This window comes from Phoenix dactylifera, chromosome 5 (genome assembly GCF_051530095.1).
Source record: "Phoenix dactylifera cultivar Ajwa chromosome 5, Ajwa_hap1_PhDact_Kaust_v1.1, whole genome shotgun sequence".
NCBI classification, from domain to species: Eukaryota; Viridiplantae; Streptophyta; class Magnoliopsida; order Arecales; family Arecaceae; genus Phoenix; species Phoenix dactylifera.
In genome coordinates this window covers 22269884-22289285 of record NC_143194.1, presented here as the reverse complement: position 1 = coordinate 22289285, position 19402 = coordinate 22269884, and the positions used below count along the sequence as shown (strand labels likewise).

The following is a 19402-nucleotide window of genomic DNA, read 5'->3' as shown; positions in this document are numbered from 1 at the left end:
TCAGCAAAAAAAAATATTCATAATCTTGGTCCAAGTATTCCCATTTTAAACAAAAAAATATACAATGAAAAACTATAAAGTACAGTTATATATAAACAGAATAAGATAAACTCGGAAAAAAAATGACTATTAAGATCTTCTATTCAGATTGTGGGTTAAGTCAAGTTGGGCTGCATTATTTAGAAATCAGAACCTTCAATCAGAGGATTGGTAATCATTCAACTCTCCCCAAACGACTTCTTCGACCTCCTCCCATGACTTGGCTGTCCTCAATTCCTTCCATAAACTGAATATAGCTCCCAGGACATTCTCCTCATGTAAAATACAATAGCACCTGCAAAGGCAACGTTTTTATATATTGAACAAAACCCACTTTGAAGCCATCATTAGCCTCTCAAGACAAATAAAAACAACTACAGCATATGATACTTCTGACAAAATAAATGGAATGAAATAATAGTTAGAAAAATGAGATGTAAAGTTGCCCATTGCTACATTAAGATTTTTTGTGACAATACTCTGTGTGAATGTTGTGAAATCAAAAGAAAGCTATGCCTTCTTGTTGTATTGCTTCAGTTTATCATTCTTGGTCAATATAATCACTCAGGTCTTAATTGCATGATATTTTAGTCTTTAGTCGAATTTGCTCTATGATGAAGAACAGTTAGTCTGACTTTGTAGTTATTAACTAATCTTGTTATATGATGAGCAAAGCCGATGTGAAGCAGGGCAACAAGTCTCCACTCTAATGATCACAAGCTGCATGGTAATAAATAGCATGCAAATAAGTAATAAAGGGCTGTGTTTTAGGACTGATGTTTGAGAAGAAAAGAAAGCAAAAGAGAAACAAGGACAGAAAAAAAATAAGATGGGAAGTAAATTAGATGAATAAAATTGAATTGTATATCGAATTGGCAACAAAAACGTGAATCAATATTTATCAAGAACAACAAAAATTGGAATAACTAATGTATTTATAGGTTATTGAGACTTGGTTTGATAAAAAGTGTCATAAATTTGCATCACTAACTAAACAACTAGTACTCAATCATCGCATTATACTTAAAAATGAATGTAAAAATAAAATAATGGAAATGAAACCTGTCAATGCATCAAACACTAAAAGAATATCCAATCTAGGAAAGAGATATTAAAGAATATCATGTTTAACAGAAACAACAATTTAAACCTTAAACTACAACCCCGGAACTTGGAGCAGTAATTTATATCAGAAAAGAAGTGAACACCAATTAAAGCTATTCCTAAGCATAAAATTACCTCTCTAAACATCTTAATATAAATTCTACACCTTCTCCAATTCTGCTGGGCCTCAATTACCCCCTACCCCAAAAATGCGCGCACACATGAAAAAAAAGGCGCCAGTGTAGGACATCTGCCATGTTGAATGTTATGTGTGCCGTTATGTCATAGGACCCAGTCCATGATCTACACTGGATTACAAATGGCATATGGAAGACCAATCCTCCAGGATAATAGTGTATATTAGTGAAAAAATCCTTTGTGTTGACCATCACCCCTCGGCCATGGTGGATATGGTCTCTTCCCCTTGATAACCTTGGCAAGGGTTTGGGACTGACACCATCCTCCTCTTAAGTCCTTGGTTTCATACACTCAGAAATTGTTTCTGCTCCAACAACTGCCCCATATGCTTTTGAGCTTTCTTACGGCCTAACCACTAGCTAGTGCTGCAAAGGTGTATTCAAATACTTTTGAAAGTTAACTATTATTATCCATTTTATTGGATTTGGATAACAAAAACTTGTAGTACTTTACCATCAAAAATCAACATTTTAATATGATTTATCAAGTGTAGCAATATGTATCACCACCTCCTATTATTTTTAGGATCAACCCAAGATCCACTCTCATACTTGCTCCTGCTTCAGGAAACTAGCATCATATGCACTTATGTTGTCTATAATATGAAATCAACTCCTAGTTTTAATTGCATGAATTTGTTGCTAACATCAATATAGGGTATGAAGTACCTCTTATCCTGGTATTGTTCAGGCATACAGTGCCCACTGTGGATACTAAGTCATCCCAGTATGAACAGTATGAACATATAAGTGTACTATACACGTAGCATAAATACTGATGCATTCTCCGTACTTAAATTTGGATTTAATTTAGTGTGCTTTTCATAATCAGTTGACTTGATATAAACATTTAACCAGAAAACGACTCCAAGACATCTAATATCTTAAATTGAACATGCATCTTCGATCCGATGAGCATAACCAAAACAAATACAGAGCATTTTTTTATTTAACGATATAATAAATATTTATAACACAGTTTCCTTTACAAAAAATTGTTTGTCCAAAAAACACAAAGAAAAAACTAAATCCCACTTGTCTGGACCCAGGTGATTTTACCAGCAGAACAAGTTGGCACCCTCATAGTTGAGAAAATCTTCAAAATGAAAAAGTAAAAAACTTTTGAAGGCACTTCTTGGCACACCTAGCCAGGGTCTATATATTAACAAACCACAAAACTCATCCCCTAGCCACACCTAGCCATTGGTTCATTACTTGCAAAAACTTCTCCAATACCATATTGTTGACATCATCTTATGAAGCCTAAAACTGAGCTAAGTTATTGTTTTGGAAGTTGCTGCACCGAAAGAATTGATGGATTTCCTCAAACTAGACACTGAACACCAATCATCAACCTCTATAAAAGAGGTAAAATAAATCCATTCAAATTGGCTGATGTGGAACACTTAGGTATTGTAGGTCCATGTCAGGCATTGTGTTATATCATCAGCACTGCAATATGGTACAAATAATGTAGTATGATACAATACTTACAAGCACTTATATACAATATGTAAAGAAAAAAATTCCAATCAATTTAGCCAATTAAGAATAATCTTTCCAAAACATCTATTATCATTTGCTTAAAAAAGTTATCCTTCTTAAGCCCCTAAATGTATTTAAGCTTAAACCTAGCTGTTCTCTACATAAACACGCCACTCACAAAAACTTGTAATAAATGCACCGTTTGAATTGCCAGATTAACAGGAGTCATCTTTATTTTTAACTGGAATTCCTAAATTTCAACTGTCAAAAATTTAGAACTACCTTGAAGAATTTCTGTCCATGTTAAAGCTACAATAAGATATCAGGCATGTATTTCTAAAACTTTTGCCAACCACTAATTCTCTAGCCAATGAAGCAGGTCAAACAGTATTTCTAAAATGAAAGGAGAGAAGCCTTTTAGTTGTTTAAGAGATAGAGAATCATATTCTGGAATATTAGCAAAAATGCTTAGACAAATTTCATAAATGAAACTAGGACCAAAAATAACATGCGGAAAGAAGAGGATACTCAATAATCCTTAATGAATGCAAATTAATCTAGTGAGATTCAAATCTATGGAAGAAACAAGGCTAGAAACATGTATAATATTCTAGGTGAGAATATGAGTTATATGCTTACGTACATGGCACGATATGATATTCTTTTCAGCTTCTTCTGATTATCTACTGGTCCCCAACAAAATGCATCAAGGTCAGCTATTCTTCCTGCCAATGGAAGTTTGTAGCTTTCCAAAAGTTTCTTAAGAAGATATGCATCTCCTCTGAAAACATCCAGGTATATTGGAATCAAGTCGTATAAAGGATCCCCTGAAAAAGAATGGACATGATTGTATTCAGTAGTACATTAAGAGATCATGTTGGAAGTAAAAAAAAAAAAATTGCTGGAGTTTGAAAACTATTTTTACATATGAAATGAAACATGGGCACGAAAGAAACCTGTTTAAAACACTGTAAGCCAGTAATTTGAAACATCGGTTGTTTAGCAGCCCTTAGAAAAGGGCTATACATCCAATACCTGACTTTTCTTGGAAGGCGCACTGGATATGGAAGGCCAAGTGGACTCTTATAATATATTTATCCATCCAAATTGTAAAATCATTGTTCCTGTGCATCTACCCAAGAATGTCTAGAAAAGGTAACAAAAAGCTACAGAAAGAAGTAAACAAGCTGATATGTGCATGAATCAGACAACGACCTTTATATTATTGCTTTACAAATTATTACTTTATTAAGTAGATAAGTACAAGCAAAAAGTCAAAACAAATCTGACCCAAATCATTTGTCTTATTGCTCAAACGTGAACAAGATAAAACATTGAAGAAGCAACCAACACAAATTAAATGCTTACACTCTAGGTGCGTTGAGTCCTCTTTTGTCATCTACATCTACTAAGAGTTGCACCTTTAAACCTAAGTGTTTTGATTTCTTCTTTACCTCACATTTCCTTGGGTCTTCCTTCCTCTCTTCTTGAGCTCTCCTTATTAGAAGTGTCCTCTGAATTGTATTAAGACCAAGGTTTGCCGTACCGGGTCCGATAGGCGTACCGATCGCCAATCGGACCAGTACGGTTCCGGTTCGTACCGGAACCAGGCGGTACGAACCGGCCAGCTCTTCTCCACCGGAGCCGGAGAAGAAGAAGAGAACGAGAGAGAGCGCGGGGAAGAGAGGGAGGGAGGAGACCTGTGGCTGCCATCGGAGAGCCGCGGAGGGGCGGTAGAGGCCGGGGGGGGCGGAGCCCGAGGCCGCGTCCCCTGTTTTGAAGGCGGTAGAGGCTGGGGGGGCGGCGGAGCCCGAGGCCGTGGCTGCATCCCCTGTTTCGAATGCGGCCGCGGGTTTTTAATTTGGGATTTTTAAAGTGAAGTCGGCAAATCAGTTGCCGACTTCACTTAAAATTTTTTTGCGATTTTTAAGTGAAGTCGGCAAATTGCCGACTTCACTTAAAACCCCCAAATTAAAAACCCATGGCCGCGTCCCATGTTTCTTTGAAACAGGGGACGTGGCCACGGCCTCGGCCTCCTCCGTGCCCCCCACGGGTTCCCCCGCCCCCCGCCGGGCTCCACCGCCCCGATGGCCTCCGCCGCCCCTCCGCGGCTCTCCGATGGCGGCCATAGATTTCCTCTCTCCCTCTCTTCCCCGCGCTCTCTCTCCTTCTCTTCGTCTTCTTCATCTCCGGCACAGAACCGGCCCGTACCGGTTTCCACGGCTCCGGTGTACCAGTAGCTGGCTGGACCGGTTCGTACTGGCCCGTATCGGCATACCATGATTTAGACTGCTATAGAACTTCAATAGATTCTCCCATGACTTGATGGTGCATCTATACAATTTATCTTTTATTAACTACTTCTCTCTCAGAAGTTCTTTTATGAGTTTTCCTTATTAAAATCCATTTAATCCTTTGTTGATACTTCTTTTTTCAAGAAAAAATTCTATGTTGCTATGGAGTGATTATAGAAGAAGTCATTTAAATTGGAGCATCATGCAGGAATGAGTATTTAATGTTTTTGGCTGGCTAAGTTGCCAAAGAGATTGATGGCAAAAGCACATTAAAAAATGGAACATGACTTGGAAGGCATGGAAGTCCCGGAACCACACTGTTAGCTCAGCTTAATTAGCAACTCAGAATGCTTAACAGAAACATGACATAAAGGCAACAGATTTGGATGAACAATGTGCTCAGCTAAACTGGCAAGGGTGTTTTAAAGACGTGGAAGTCCCAGAACCACTCTCTAAGTTCAGTTTAAGGAACAACTCAATATGCTTGACCAAAACATGAAGGCAACAGATTTGGAAACAAATTGGCAAGCAGCTTTATGTAAAGACACAAATCCACTAGACAAGACCAATTGAATATTTATTGAGTCCAAGATCCACCTCTGCCCTGATCCATTTAATTGGTGGGCATGAGTTAGGATTTGTTTCTGCATTATATTTTACGGATCACACTCAACAACTTGAACCAATTTTCATCAGTCCTCTTTGGACCCGCTTGGTAATTTGGCTTGAGAATGCAGACCAAGTCAGGGATAGTTGTCAAGTTGAGAATGGGTCAGGTGTTGGATAACAAGCAAACTAGCACCGAAATCCACCAAGTAATCCATATGTTAAATTGTGTGATCTAAGCCAAAACTGCTGTTACAAATTAGACGAATCAGCAAACCCATATTACAAAATAGAGGTCCAAGATTTGTGAGATAATCAAAATCATCCAAAATTTTCCAACATCACCTTCAATTATTGCACAATCATAAAGGACCGATTAATCGCAAAACAAGTACTATGACCAATACCTACAGGATGTCGGTGAGAGTGGATGAGCGGGAGAGAGAGAAGAGGAAGTGGACTGGGAGGTTAGAGCTCGTCAATCAGGGGCCATAGCTTGCCGATCGGGCCCAAAGCTCATAGATTGGGACCATAGCCATTGTCAAGGTCCCCTATGGCATGAACACAGGAGGATGAGTAGGTGATTAGGTGGTGGGTGAAGCAAAGGGTTCGTGCCCGGCAGGGGGGGTGGGGTGTGGTGGTGGTGCGGGAGGCGTGTAGGCAGAGGGCGATGGCTAGGATTTCAAATAGGATAGAAAAGAGAGAAAGATCGTTTGAACAAACATGAGGAGGGTCAGGGTTTTATAACAGCGCTCGGTTTGGCTGGGCAAACCAAGTCAAAACTATTCGAAACCGGAAAGAACTAATTCGTTCAATCCACTTTGGACTAGTTCTAACAAGTTCTAATTCTATTTCATTTTGGGTGGTCACACCGTCCCGGTTCTTAGCCAGTTTGATTCTATATGCCCCAAACCGCCCAATTTGGGACGATTTGGCGTACCTTAATTTTAATTATCCATCAACTAAAATATAGTGGTATGATTTTGGCTTCTACCTATTTCTTCAAGATGAATATATATCCTAATATCAAAGTATGCATTCTTCTCTCTTTGTTAGATTCCTCATGAGTCTACGAGGACTTTCAAAGTTCTTCCTTATAGTGGTATGATTTTGGCTTCTACCTATTTCTTCAAGATGAATATATATCCTAACATCAAAGTATGCATTCTTCTCTCTTTGTTAGATTCCTCATGAGTCTACGAGGACTTTCAAAGTTCTTCCTTGGCATGCATGCACTGCACGCATTTAGAGCAAGCCCAAATCTTCTCTAAAGATACCTCAAGCAAACACTCGACATCAATTAGGAGTGATAATGGTAGATGAGCCTTGATTATAGAAAGTGCTCAGACCTTATAACTCAATTCTCAAACATTGTAGGTGAGCACTGAGTGTAAAAAGTTTTTAGATATTGATGGATTATAACTTAATTCTTATGGCCAAGACCAATGGGATAAGGTTAAAGCATATATCAAGTAGCCTTAACAAGAAATGAAGGTAAGATGTAAACTTGAACCTATAATGAAAACTCGACGAACTATAGTATTGCAAAGACAATGTACTTGCAGAACAGCAAGGGAGGAGGAAGGCATTCTTTTTTTCAGGGGTATATTTTGATTCTCAACCTCCTCTCCCACCCCCACCCCCTCCAACCGCCAAACACACACACACACGAATGGACTTCATGTCACATTAAGGAATTTCATGTTCACATTAAGGAGTTTCATGCTTGCTCTTATAACCAAGAAATCATGCTGAAGAGTTAATCACAATGTCATAAATAAGCCTTTTCACATGCTTTCAAACTTGCCTTGGTAAAATTGTTCTCTTCAATACTGATGGTGTCAAGATAATAGGACAAAGGTTAATATGTTAGGTTCTCTATATACAATTAAATACAATACCTATGCAGCTGACTAATCCCCATGTTTCAATCATTTTGCAATCACTTTCATTCATTCTTATCAACTAATATAACAAGGTGGTGGAACAAAACACATAAGGACTACTTTCTTGAGGACCTCTATTAAGCTAGCTAACATTAAAAATACATCCAACTTTGATGTAATTATTTAAAAAACATTTTCGATTTTTTTTAAAAAAAAATCATGAAGCTCTTCACAAACTGAAATAAAGAGAATGAAACAGAAAAACAAAATAACAAAACAAAATTTAATTAAAAAACATTTTCCTCAACCTGAAATGAAGAAAAGCAGTAGTATATAAGTATACAATTGTATATTTGATAGAAAACAAAGTAAACATCCATCTAATCATTACAATTAAAATAAGGCAGAATCGTCTTCTTAAACTCTTATCTAGAATTCATAAGTCCATAACTTAGTTTTAAGTTTTCATCTTCTCGAATTATTTCAAGAGATATTTAGAAACATTTAATCTAATGGAGTCGAACATATGCTTGAGTAAAATTAAGCAACATGAGAAGTGGCTCACCAATAGACAAATTACTGAAATCAAGAATATGAGTGGGATGCCATTTCCTCAGCCCTCTTTCTCCATTACTAGAATCAAGTTTGCCATTAGCAATGACACTTGCATGTGGAGCATCCTCACCAAAGCGATGCATAGGCAGGCATGGTTCCATATGAATGTTGTCATCCATGATATCTGAATGTATCCAAGTAGGAGATTCACAGACCTTGTACAAGCCATCATTATCCTGGTTCATTCAACCAGATGTCTAAGGTCAAGAACATTAAAATGGTAGTGGAGCTGTAAATATGACAGAGAGACTAAGGAATGACCATGATTAAGTCGAGAAACATTATGAGATCACGTGGAAGGTACTCTTCAACATTCTCTATTAGAAGTCCTGGAATTGGATCCCCCCTAAGTTCGGAAATCAAGAATGTTAGAACTTCTGCACGGATTCTGTAATTCCAACTAAATCATCCATGAACCTTGAGGGCATCATGGAGTTGAGTTTCTCAGAAGATACCAATATAGTTTCTTCAATTTATAGTTTAATCATTTAGAAAAACCCAGAGGCAGTATATGACAATAAATCTGACAGCAATAATAGAACCCTTAAAAAGTAGAATTTTGCAATTTAACCCCCCCCCCCCCCCCCCCCCAAAAAAGAAAAAAGAAGAAGAAATGAACCAGTGCAGGAAACCTTGACTATGAATAGCACAGAGATTTATACTTTTGGTTATGGTTGTGGTATGTGCAAAAAGGATCACATGAACAAACTAACATATGTAGATGTGAAACAAAATAGAAGAATTCACTCATTTGTACACAATTTAATAGGTGATAAATTACTCTTTAGGTCTACGATATAAGGTCCCTCCATATCTTATTTCAGAACAGACCATAGTTTCAGTGTAAAAATGCAATATAATGTTGCAGGGAGCAATTTAAGAGGGGTCAACATAACAAAGTGAACTGAAATTACAAACTGCTCCTTAGTTTTATAACTTCTTATCAATAGAACACTAACTTTAGTCATTCTAATCCTACGTTCAAAGAAAGATTTGTCATAGTCAAACATGTAATTCTGCAAGTTAAAAAAAAATACCACCGTCTTCAGGGATTTTTAAAAATCTTGCTTGTTCCATGATCGAAGGCTTATGCTAAGATAAAATTTATCTTCATAATGTTCAGAATTACTCATCGCCCCTTCGCCCCTGCATAAGATAACTTGAACCCCAAAAGGAAGAGTCATGGAATCAAACCTGAAAGCGAAGTTTTTAATAACTAAGATATTGTCCATTGTGGTGGGTGACCATGACTGAGATGAAGCTAGATCTTTATTTATCTTAGTCAAGATGGTAACTAGGGAAATTTGGATATCTCTGAGATTTTCTAAGATCTTGGCTGATATTTTTGGACTGAGATATCAGAATCTCAAAAAGTTATGTTAAATTCTAGATCACCAAATAGTTTAAAGCATTAATTTTAAAATTTATTAGTCAAGATAACAAGTTAAGAAAGTAAATATGTGTGGTGAGAAAATACTAGCCAATGTAATGATATTTGTATTGGGCAATATATCAGGATTTATCAGTTTACATTGGGCAAGAAAATAGAAACCAACATGTTCTATATCTCATATAGGGAGCACATGTTATCAATACAAACTGAGATCTCAGCCAAGAGAAAAAGTAAAAAGAAAAATGAGAAAGAAAGAGTAAAGACTTTCAAATTGATTTATCAAATAAGATGAATACCAAAGCAGGATCTATAAGGCAATCCCATAAAATGGGTGGGAAAGCTCGTATCTTAGGCAAACCTGATTTTTAAGGTAGTTGTACAACAATATATTCATCTTGCAATGAAAAGATAAATAAACGTGATTTTTAGTAACCGTGCATTTCTGTTCAAACACTTAGATCCTCCAAATAGGTATTCCATCAGAATATAAGTTTCAACCACCTCAATAGCTATTAACCCTTCAATAGAAAAGGAACATATTCCTATTTATTGCCTTATAAAATCTTTTGAATGCCTAAAATACCCCTCATCAAGAAATAGTACAGTAAATAATCTGTACCCAAAGATTAAAAGGGTACAGATCTACACCACTGATTTATTCCACTATGCTAGGGCCTTTTTAGAGCTTTCAAACTATTAGTTCTTTCAGAAAACTCTAGCATCTATAGCCACAGTCATAACTACCTATCTCAATCTAACTAGAATCTGTTGCATGTCCTTTTCTATCTGGGCCACATTATCATTATCATGAACTCTCTGGTATCCTTTCTCCAACCTCTATCCAGCTACCAGCCTACATCATCCTCAGGACAGCATAAGAAACAAACATGAAGACACCTCTTCCTGCTGGTTTAACTAATGTCAGCACACATAATCTTCTCAAGAAAAACGAATATATATTTTCAAACTAATTCTGAAACTAGTATATCTCTAAAATCTTGCTACCATCATTTCATTAATTTTGCAGAGGAAAAACATAAATAATTATCAAAAAGCTTTCAAGGTTAGACTTGCTAAAACAACCTTTAACAACAGCAGCAAAAATAATTTGTAAAAACAAACCAATCAAAAATAGAAACATGAATCACCACCATGATTCATGATGTCGGTTACTTTAATATCTCAAGGGAAAAAGCTCACGTACCATTGAACTAGACGGTTTTTTATATTCTTCTTTCTTATATCCAGATCTGCAATAACAAGCTCCCATTCTAGTGGAATATTAAAACCCTCAGAAACTGCTCTTGCAGAAGCATTTGTTGCAGATGTCTTGGAACTTTCAACCAAACTGTTGAAGGTTCTTGCCAAAGATAAATTGTTCACCTCTGAATGGATGGTATGCTGGAAATGTGGTAGGGGTAAAAGGTGAAGATTTCGCAGTTGATCACCCAAAAAAGAAGCTAGATGTAAGACATCATCATCTGATAATGTATCCCTTCTGCAAATGGAACAAGATCATTAATAGAGTTACTGCAAAGATCCCATGAATAATAATAGTGAATGGGTATACAGTTTAGCATTCAATCAAAATTTGCTGAAAATCAAACTTACAGATGAGCAAAAATATTTCCTTTGCATCTTTTAGTTACTATGTATGGCCATATCCTTGTGCATGAAACAGATCCTGATTTTTTTAGTACAAATTGTATTTTGCTCCATACACCAAAAGGAAAGCAAACCTCTACGCATTCTCCCTTGATAAGATTGCAGTTAACAATCACATCTGGTACTCCTTTTCCCTCCCATCGAAATGTTCTATAGCGACCACTTTCATAGACAAGAATACCACTAGCCAAAATCTCAGGAACATGATCTATCAAAGGTGACTTGGCTTTATGAAGAAGATCGTAGAACTCAAGCTGCAGGAACAAGGAACAGAACTCAACATGTGAATGAGAAAATAGGGTTCTGGATTTACAAAAGTTTTACACTTTCACAGCATGTTGAGTGATACCTCAGTGCCCAGACCATGGATAGCAGACTCCAAGCCTCCTTCAGCATAAATTTTTATGACATAGTCAGAAACAAGAAAAACCTGCAGAAACAGGTCAAATGGGTCAGAATTATTCAGTTCGAGCTACAAAATAAGGACAGAGAGTCTGTTAGAAAAAGCAGTGCTGATATTCACTTGATTTAAATCAATAAAAAATAATGGATTGCTGCTCATTATATATTCTCAGTCCTGGACACGTATGTGAGACCTAGTACTCACCTTAAAAACCATTTCCCAAAAACTTGCTATAGCTGTAAGAATATGCTCTTGAACAGATTTCCCTAATTCCATTTCTAGCACATTGCCTTATCTGATGGATACATACCTTTCCTTTTTATAGGCTGACATTAGACTGGTTGCTGAAATGTATCATGAATTCATGACAAACTACTTTTCCAGAAATTTCTTGACTTCTGCATAAGATGATTCATGTGAATAACATACTCCTATATCACCACTAATAAGCCTCGAGATAAAACATTCAAACCCAAACCATACCATTTTGATATACCTGGTCCTATCCAAGGATTTAAGGTTAGCGCTGGTACCTATACTAATTGCCAGCCATATGTTCATGCAACACCAGCACAGGGCATAGGCTGGCATCTGTGGGTTCAAATGAGAAGGGGGGGAAAAAGTAAAATAAAATGTGTACCAGGTAGTATGAGCTGATACATATCTGGCATGAGGCACTCCAGGGCAGTTCGGCCATGAACCAATGCCAAGGGCACGTCGATGTGATTACACAACCAACCCTCATCATCAGCAGAGGATCTAACTAGAAATCCAGGGTCAAATTTTTCAAAAACCAATTCAATCAGTCAATCCTTTTTGAGGTACATTTTCAAGGACAGAGCCTCATCATCACATTGTCTGGGAATGCAGTAAAACAGATCCATATGGGAAAGAGACAAACTGAAGCAAGAAAGGATAAGTTTTCCTCAAGAGTACAACTTGGGCATGTCATGCACTAAATCTTGCACAATAGTGCCAAAGCCTCATGGCAGCAACACCAGTCATATGAAAGGTTTTTATATATTCTTTGACAATATGGATGCTGGGACTTATTTTCTTCTCTGTTAATTTTCACACCTTCGCACTACAGGATGCATGTAGCAGTCAACTATCAATCCAGGATGGAATGAGAAATTTTATCAACACAAGACACAGAAATCTGAAGTTAGAAAGACTCATGCCATGTCGAAAATAATACAGAAACTATTCTACATCAACTAGAAAATTTGAATTTTGCACATCAAACCCAACTTATCATTTATCTGCATTATGGGTAATTATGATAGTGGTAATATGTAGCAAAAATAATAGGTTCGACTCTGGATTCACTCAGGATAATGGCAATGCAACATTTTATAAGCCAGAAATTAAACATGTTTCCTGAATTGAAAATTTTAAATCCAAAATAATTAATAAATGCTACCATTAATAAAATTGAAATATACAATGCTTATGGTATTGTTACATGTATATATTTTCAATTTGGGCATTTCAGCCCCAACCTACCAGACTTCCTGCGGTAACTATAAAAGACCTGCTACTTACGCATAATACTATGTCTTATGCAGAGATTCTTAACCTTAAAAATATATGAAGCCTGAAAAAATCTGAGTAATATTACCAATCTAATGACAATACTATATAAGCTAAAATGCAGAACAATATAATGACTTGTATGACACATTCATGCTTGCTCCAAAACAAGGCACATTAATATCCATATTCACTAACCATGATAAAGAAGCTACTTACAGGATTGCTACCTGTGCCAACAGGAAGCTTCTCATCATCCATGGGAGATGGCAAATTATGGCATGCACAAATTTCCAGCATACATGCATACCATCTATCAACATTTAAAGCTATCTGTGCACCCTGCAAACAACAAAACCATTTTTTAAGAAAAAATTGATATGAGCTGCATTTAACATGTAAAGAGATAGATAAATCGTGAAGGCATCTTCAGAAAATGAGCCACCATATGATGCCTAGCTTCATTTGAGTATTGAAGAACCAAGAACCATGCATTATATTGTTTGTATATAAGGTTCACCATCTTAGTAAAGAATTTCGTAGAGGTACCATACTAGTATAATGTCGGTACGTCTGGTATGAGGGTCAGTTCAACATACTGAAACTTGGTATGCCCCTTGTACCAAGTCTCTGTTCGGTATCAGTATAGTAAGGTATGCCGGGTACGGGGCAGTATGCACTGCCACAGGGAACCATGCCACCAACAAAGAAAAGTATATGATAGTTACCTTCCATATTAATTGTCTCATTGCTGGCTTTGTGATCCAAAGCTTGTGCAACCATTCTCTCATTTCTCTTTGTCCAATGCTGTTGCTAGCGCTCCAAATAGAATTATAGTGGTCTCTATCTTCCTCCAAAAATGTAGATAAAAAATCTATATCATAAGAAAATTTCTGTTTCCATAAATTGCTGTGAGCTTCTGAGAACTCATCTTTAGCATGCCAACTGCTACCATATCTAGATGGCTCTTTCCCAGGTTCCACATGTTTGAGCCTTTTCTCTTTCCTAGTCATATCAGGAAAATTCAAAGAATTTGTCTCAAGGGATGCATTGTTTTCAACATTTCCAAAACCCTTATCATGGACAGCCAACAATCCAGCACGAGAAACTCCTTTATGATGATGGCCAGGTGCCATATCCAGACATACAAATTCAAAATTTGATGCATTTACAAAGTTCTGAGTGATGGCAATGGTTGTCTCAAGATTTAGCACGCAATGCCACCAACCACTTGGAACAAATATTGTCTCTCCTGGCAGTTGAGTGCACTCTAATGGCTTATCATGGTCAGCAAGTTGAGGATAAATATCTAGCCACCACTGCATACATCCAAATTTATGTCACATATAAAAAACATGGATACGATAAATAGATTTCTTAAAAAAGATGTCTAAGTTGAATTACCTGCAGGGATGTCGGGCTCTCAATATTAACATCACCATCTTCCTCATTTACATGTACAGTAACACCTGCAGGAACTCTACCTGGAGGGTACAATGCCCACCTACAAAAGAAACCATAGAAAGTCTTAAGTTTTAACCATTCACTGGTGATTTAACTAAATCAAGAAAAATATGCCAAGAAACAAGTGAATTTATGAGAAATTAATGGGCATATAATACTAGCATTAACAGGACAAAAGTTTCAATGCAACATGTAGAACTGCTAGGTGCAGAAATATATAAAAGTCAATAACATTAAGTGAACAGGATATAAAATCTCTCATTTGCACTGATCCAGAAAGCTCGACAAATTGAAGAGAATTTTCTAATATTGTGATAGAAAACGTAATGCAATTTTTCAGATAGCAACATTCTGGTCTTTCTAAAGAACAGATATTGGGAATTAACGTCAGTCTTGAAAACCTCCTAAAACACAGTACAAGGTGTATGCTGATTGGTCAGTCTTATTAACAAATAAGTCTTCAGATAAATACACATCAAATTAGGCAGCGTCTATATATGTGCAAAGACACCTACTGTTGAAGTAAACTTACCTTTTCCGCCCAGATAGAAGTGTGTTCCAGGCACTGGTTAGGGCAGGGTCAACATGCCAAGATGCGCCGGACCTCTCGGGTCCAATAATTAGCCATCTAAAAGAAGGCCGCTGATCATGATCTAAGACATCAAAAAAGTCTTCTTGGAACAAATGAGGCACGTTGTAATCTTCCAATAAAGCTGGTGCAGCTTCTCCAAACTGTATAAATAGTACTTAGATATTACAATTATATAGATATTTCGATTAATTCTGGAAAGCATTTTTCGTGAGGTATTTAAAAGCAAACAGGCACCTTGTCATCAAAAACATAAAGGGGATCTTCATCATGTTGAAGTTTCATGTATGAGACATAGTCTTTAAATTTCATAGTAATTTTTTTTGAGCTCCTCTGAGATATTCCGAGAGTAACATCCCCATAGTTCAACAATAGCTGATCAATTGTCCACTTAGTTCTTGCTGGCCAAGTTTCAGCCATCTCAGTAAGCAAAACCTGGAAGGACGAGCATATTGTAGTTTTAGATACACTGCTAAAAAATCCAGATATCATTACATGGAGAAGTGGGGTTTGAACTTTCACATAAAAGATCCAAAAATGTTTCAAAGGTAGTAAATAATGCAAAATATAAGACAATAGAAAACAATCGCAAAAAGAAAATAGATAAGCATAGCAGTCCTCCCCATCCCTCCCCATCCCAAAACTCACACACACAGAGTGTAGCATGGCAGGGGTGGGGGTGGGGATTGCAGCTGGTGAGAAATTGTGTCAGAGTATGTGCATGACCTAAATTTATGGAATCCCACAGACTAGGAACGAATTCAGAGGTTCCTACCTAAAAAGATATAATCTTACAACACTGCCTCTAAAATGAAAATTGAACATGAGCATCTTAGAAGTTGCAGATCATGATTAGAGTACAACATTAAACATCAGTTTCATTAAAAGAAATAGACCATGCTCAGTGTAAATCATAATTTTCAGTTCTTTCAAAAGTTAATACAGAACTTGGCAAAAGCCTTACAGGTTTTTTGCCATCATATTCAGAATGAAACTCATCCAAGGTAAGGTCCTTCTTTCTTTCTAGATCTCTACTGTCCAAAGAAAAGGAATTTAATGTGGTAAAACACCTGTACCATCTTCTATATAAGAAAAAGGAATAGAACCCTGCAGACAGAAGACAGAAATAAAACATGGTAACAATTAGTTTAGGAAATGTCATAGAAGGAAAAAGAATAAAATATTCTAAAAAAGCAATGATGAATTGGAAATATTTGTTACCATCGAACTGCAGAGGCTTTCGGCAAGTTTCTTCATTTTTAGGGTAGATATTTTGCCTGAAAAACCAGAAATCGTTAATATGCAAAACAATGCTCTTAAGCTCAATTTAAGTTCTTTAGGAGAGTAGCCGTCAAAATTTCTTACTGCTGCAACACAATCAATTTTACAATTTACATACCTGTGCAATGTTGTCTTCTTCCACGAACCTTTGTACTCAAGAAGACCCCCAACTTTGAGACATTGATTCATCCATAGTGGCTCTTCATTGCACAGCATATACATAACACTGAAAAGTATTCAAGAGCAAGTCCAATTCAACATCTACGACAGAGTACAGTTGAGGAAAAGGGAAGAAGGGTCGACCTGAAAATTCACAAACAAAGACATACAAATGCACATGATTGCACATGCCCATGTAGATAGATGCTTTTGTGAACATGGTTCCACTGGGTTCAGCTTTATGAAAATATTTATCTTAAAAGAGTAAGTATCCATAGCCCTAGATGCATCACCTCAATATTCATGATTGAGATGCATAAGCAGTTGATATCTCATTCCAACAAATATTATAATGCTTGTGGAATTATGCAATAGGCAATCTATAAGATGTCCCCTCAACTGTGTTTTGCCTTCACATAAATTTCTATATTGATGCTTCTTAACAATAGAAGGTACAAATGTCCAATATCCATCAAAGAAAATTTCAGAAACCTAACCCTATATACTGCAAACAATCCTACTCTAACCAATATTAAGTTAATTGATTAATTCTTTGCATTTTTGCTCTTTTTAAAGAACTGTACCTATTCTAAATTCCTTTTAGCAACATTATATTCACATTCTGACCATGCCAACCTTTGTGCATCATGCTCTATGTCATTCATAAGCATAACCAACTTTCAATTAGTTACCATCTTCTTCTACGATCAACCTCCACCACCCTACCATTCTCTTCATCAAAAGCCACAATAGCTAATCATCTTTGGCACACCAACAAACACTGTTATCAACATCACTGCCTACACCTTCTTCCAGTGCAAACCTTTCAGTATCATCTATCTAGCTTTTTGGCTAATAGTCATCTCGAACCTCACAACCAACCACTGTCCTCAAAAGCCAGAATTCTTCAGCTCTGTGGCCACCACCATTTCAACCTGACATAAAAATTTCATATGCCAAATGTAACACCTTGGTTGATCTTTCTTGCTGATTAAAAACTTATCATTGATTTGGTTTTCTACTAGAATCAGAGTTTTCCAACTCGTCTTTAACAATCAAACTCAATTTTTTTTTTTTCATGCTTCCCTTTTCTTTTCCTATCATTGTACATGGAATCAGTACTGCTCTCTTTATTGCTTCCTCCTTGTGTCTTCATTGCACTACTATACCATCACCATTAGTTCCCATTGGCACTTCATCTTCTATTATCTTCAAATGCATTCTGTATGGCACTCATGTTTTATACCACTATATCTCTTTTTATGAAAAAACCACCTTGGCAATGGGGGAAAAAATAACACCAAAGAATCTCTTAGAAAGCAAAATCAATTGCAAAAGAAAGCAATGATAAGCATTGGCAAATCAAGTGCAAGTCAAGAGAGGCCACAAAAAGAACACAACAGGGGAAACAAAGTAAACTATAGAAGATCAGCTAAGATCAAACACTCACAAAATCCAATTGTTTCTCAATTGAAACTACAGAAACAATATTGACGGGCAAAGCCAAATAAAAATAGTGAAATCATTCTCAAGTAGAAGAACTATCTATGCCTGCATACAGCCCTTGATTCCAGGGCTCCTTTGTTTTATTATATTACTTACATCTATACACAGTTGTGGGTTCAGAGGTCACTATGCTTGGGAACAAGGTAAAGTCTTCCGCATCCTGCTGAATTATTAGCACCTTTAGCACCGGTCGATCAATGCCACAGTGGCAAGCAATATTAGTAACCAGTAATTGATTCACTTCAAGTAAGTACATTATATTTCACTTTATTCAGCTTTGCCATATCATCGAAAATATGAACTTGAGTAAATTATAACGCCCTTTACTTTTTTGAGACGAGGAACCTGCAAGGGTTTGCCAATGCACCAACCGTTTGTATTTATTCATGATAAGAAATCTAAAACTCAGCGTAATAACCAGGAATAAACTATATATATAAGACTAATCGTACCGGACCCAACTAGGAGGCACCAATCCCTCCAAGAAATCTATCTCCTATATAGTTCCACAACAAAACCCTTGAAACAAATAAGATTCGAGCACCTCCTATAATTATCTAAACATCAACGAAAATACACAAAAAAAAGAAGGATAATTCAAACAAAAGAATCGTCTGATTCCGAAAAACGATCAAAGGAGAAAAAAAGCGGGGGTGAGAGAGAGAGAGGGAGACCTGCTGACACAAGCGAGGCGGGCGAGGTCGGGAGGGGAGAGGAGTTCGAGGATGGCGCAGAGGAAATCGTCGGGGAGGACTCGAAGGTCGCCGAGGGCGTCTGGCCTCCGATCCCTGAATTGCTGCGTCTCCATCGTTGGTGGCGTCCCAGAGCGGTGATCGGACCGCTCCTCGTACGGAGGCTGACTTAGTATGCGGCGATGGGATTGTCTCGGTCTCAAGAAAAGAGGTGAGGGGCCGCCCAGGGGGGAGGGGAGGAGGGGGGTGTTGTGGGGGAGAAGGGAAATAGGCCTGGGCGTAGTGGCGTTGCTTCGACGCGCGGGGGACGCGGATCCGTGGGTCGGTGAGATCACCGCCTCACTGCAGATGGGAAACCGTCGCCCGCTGAAACTTCGAACCCGCCGGCCGCTGCCGTACGCTATTCTGAAGAAATCAGTGGGCCCATTGCGAGCGGGTTGGGTCAGGTCCGGTTTCGTTATAAACTCGGACTCCGCAGTGGGTTGGGTCAG

General features: G+C 37.5%; 1 protein-coding gene across 6 annotated transcripts; it reads right to left on the bottom strand.

The window, feature by feature from the left end:
* Nucleotides 1–19326, bottom strand: LOC103717962 (putative glycosyltransferase). Of its 6 annotated transcripts, none has more exons than XM_008806550.6 (16): nt 18894–19326; nt 16673–16780; nt 16495–16550; nt 16238–16380; nt 15511–15708; nt 15217–15416; nt 14625–14724; nt 13949–14539; nt 13440–13562; nt 11634–11714; nt 11231–11538; nt 10824–11117; nt 8488–8572; nt 8177–8402; nt 3469–3652; nt 1–334 (listed from the first exon to the last, which is right to left on the bottom strand). In XM_008806550.6, exons 1-16 carry the CDS (start codon nt 19025–19027, stop codon nt 196–198), a joined length of 2970 nt encoding a protein of 989 aa, XP_008804772.3. In that variant the 5' UTR covers nt 19028–19326; the 3' UTR covers nt 1–195. The 6 variants fall into 6 exon arrangements, 4 of the variants coding, with proteins under 4 accessions (XP_008804772.3, XP_088577987.2, XP_088577989.2 ...); XM_088721861.2 differs by having other exon boundaries at nt 3465–3652; nt 18894–19287; XM_088721863.2 differs by having other exon boundaries at nt 16673–16857; nt 18894–19252.
* Nucleotides 19327–19402: the final 76 nt, after the last annotated feature.

What these genes read in the sequence shown, in the direction of transcription:
- LOC103717962 (XM_008806550.6), bottom strand. Translation starts at nt 19,027, where the DNA reads ATGGAGACGCAGCAATTCAGGGATCGGAGGCCAGACGCCCTCGGCGAC. An exon ending in AAAGCCTCTGCAGTTCGATG is followed by an intron (nt 16,381 to 16,494) that starts GTAACAAATATT and finishes TTCTGTCTGCAG; the next exon opens with GGTTCTATTCCTTTTTCTTA. An exon ending in TTTCAGTAATTTGTCTATTG is followed by an intron (nt 3,653 to 8,176) that starts GTGAGCCACTTC and finishes ATTCTTTTTCAG; the next exon opens with GGGATCCTTTATACGACTTG.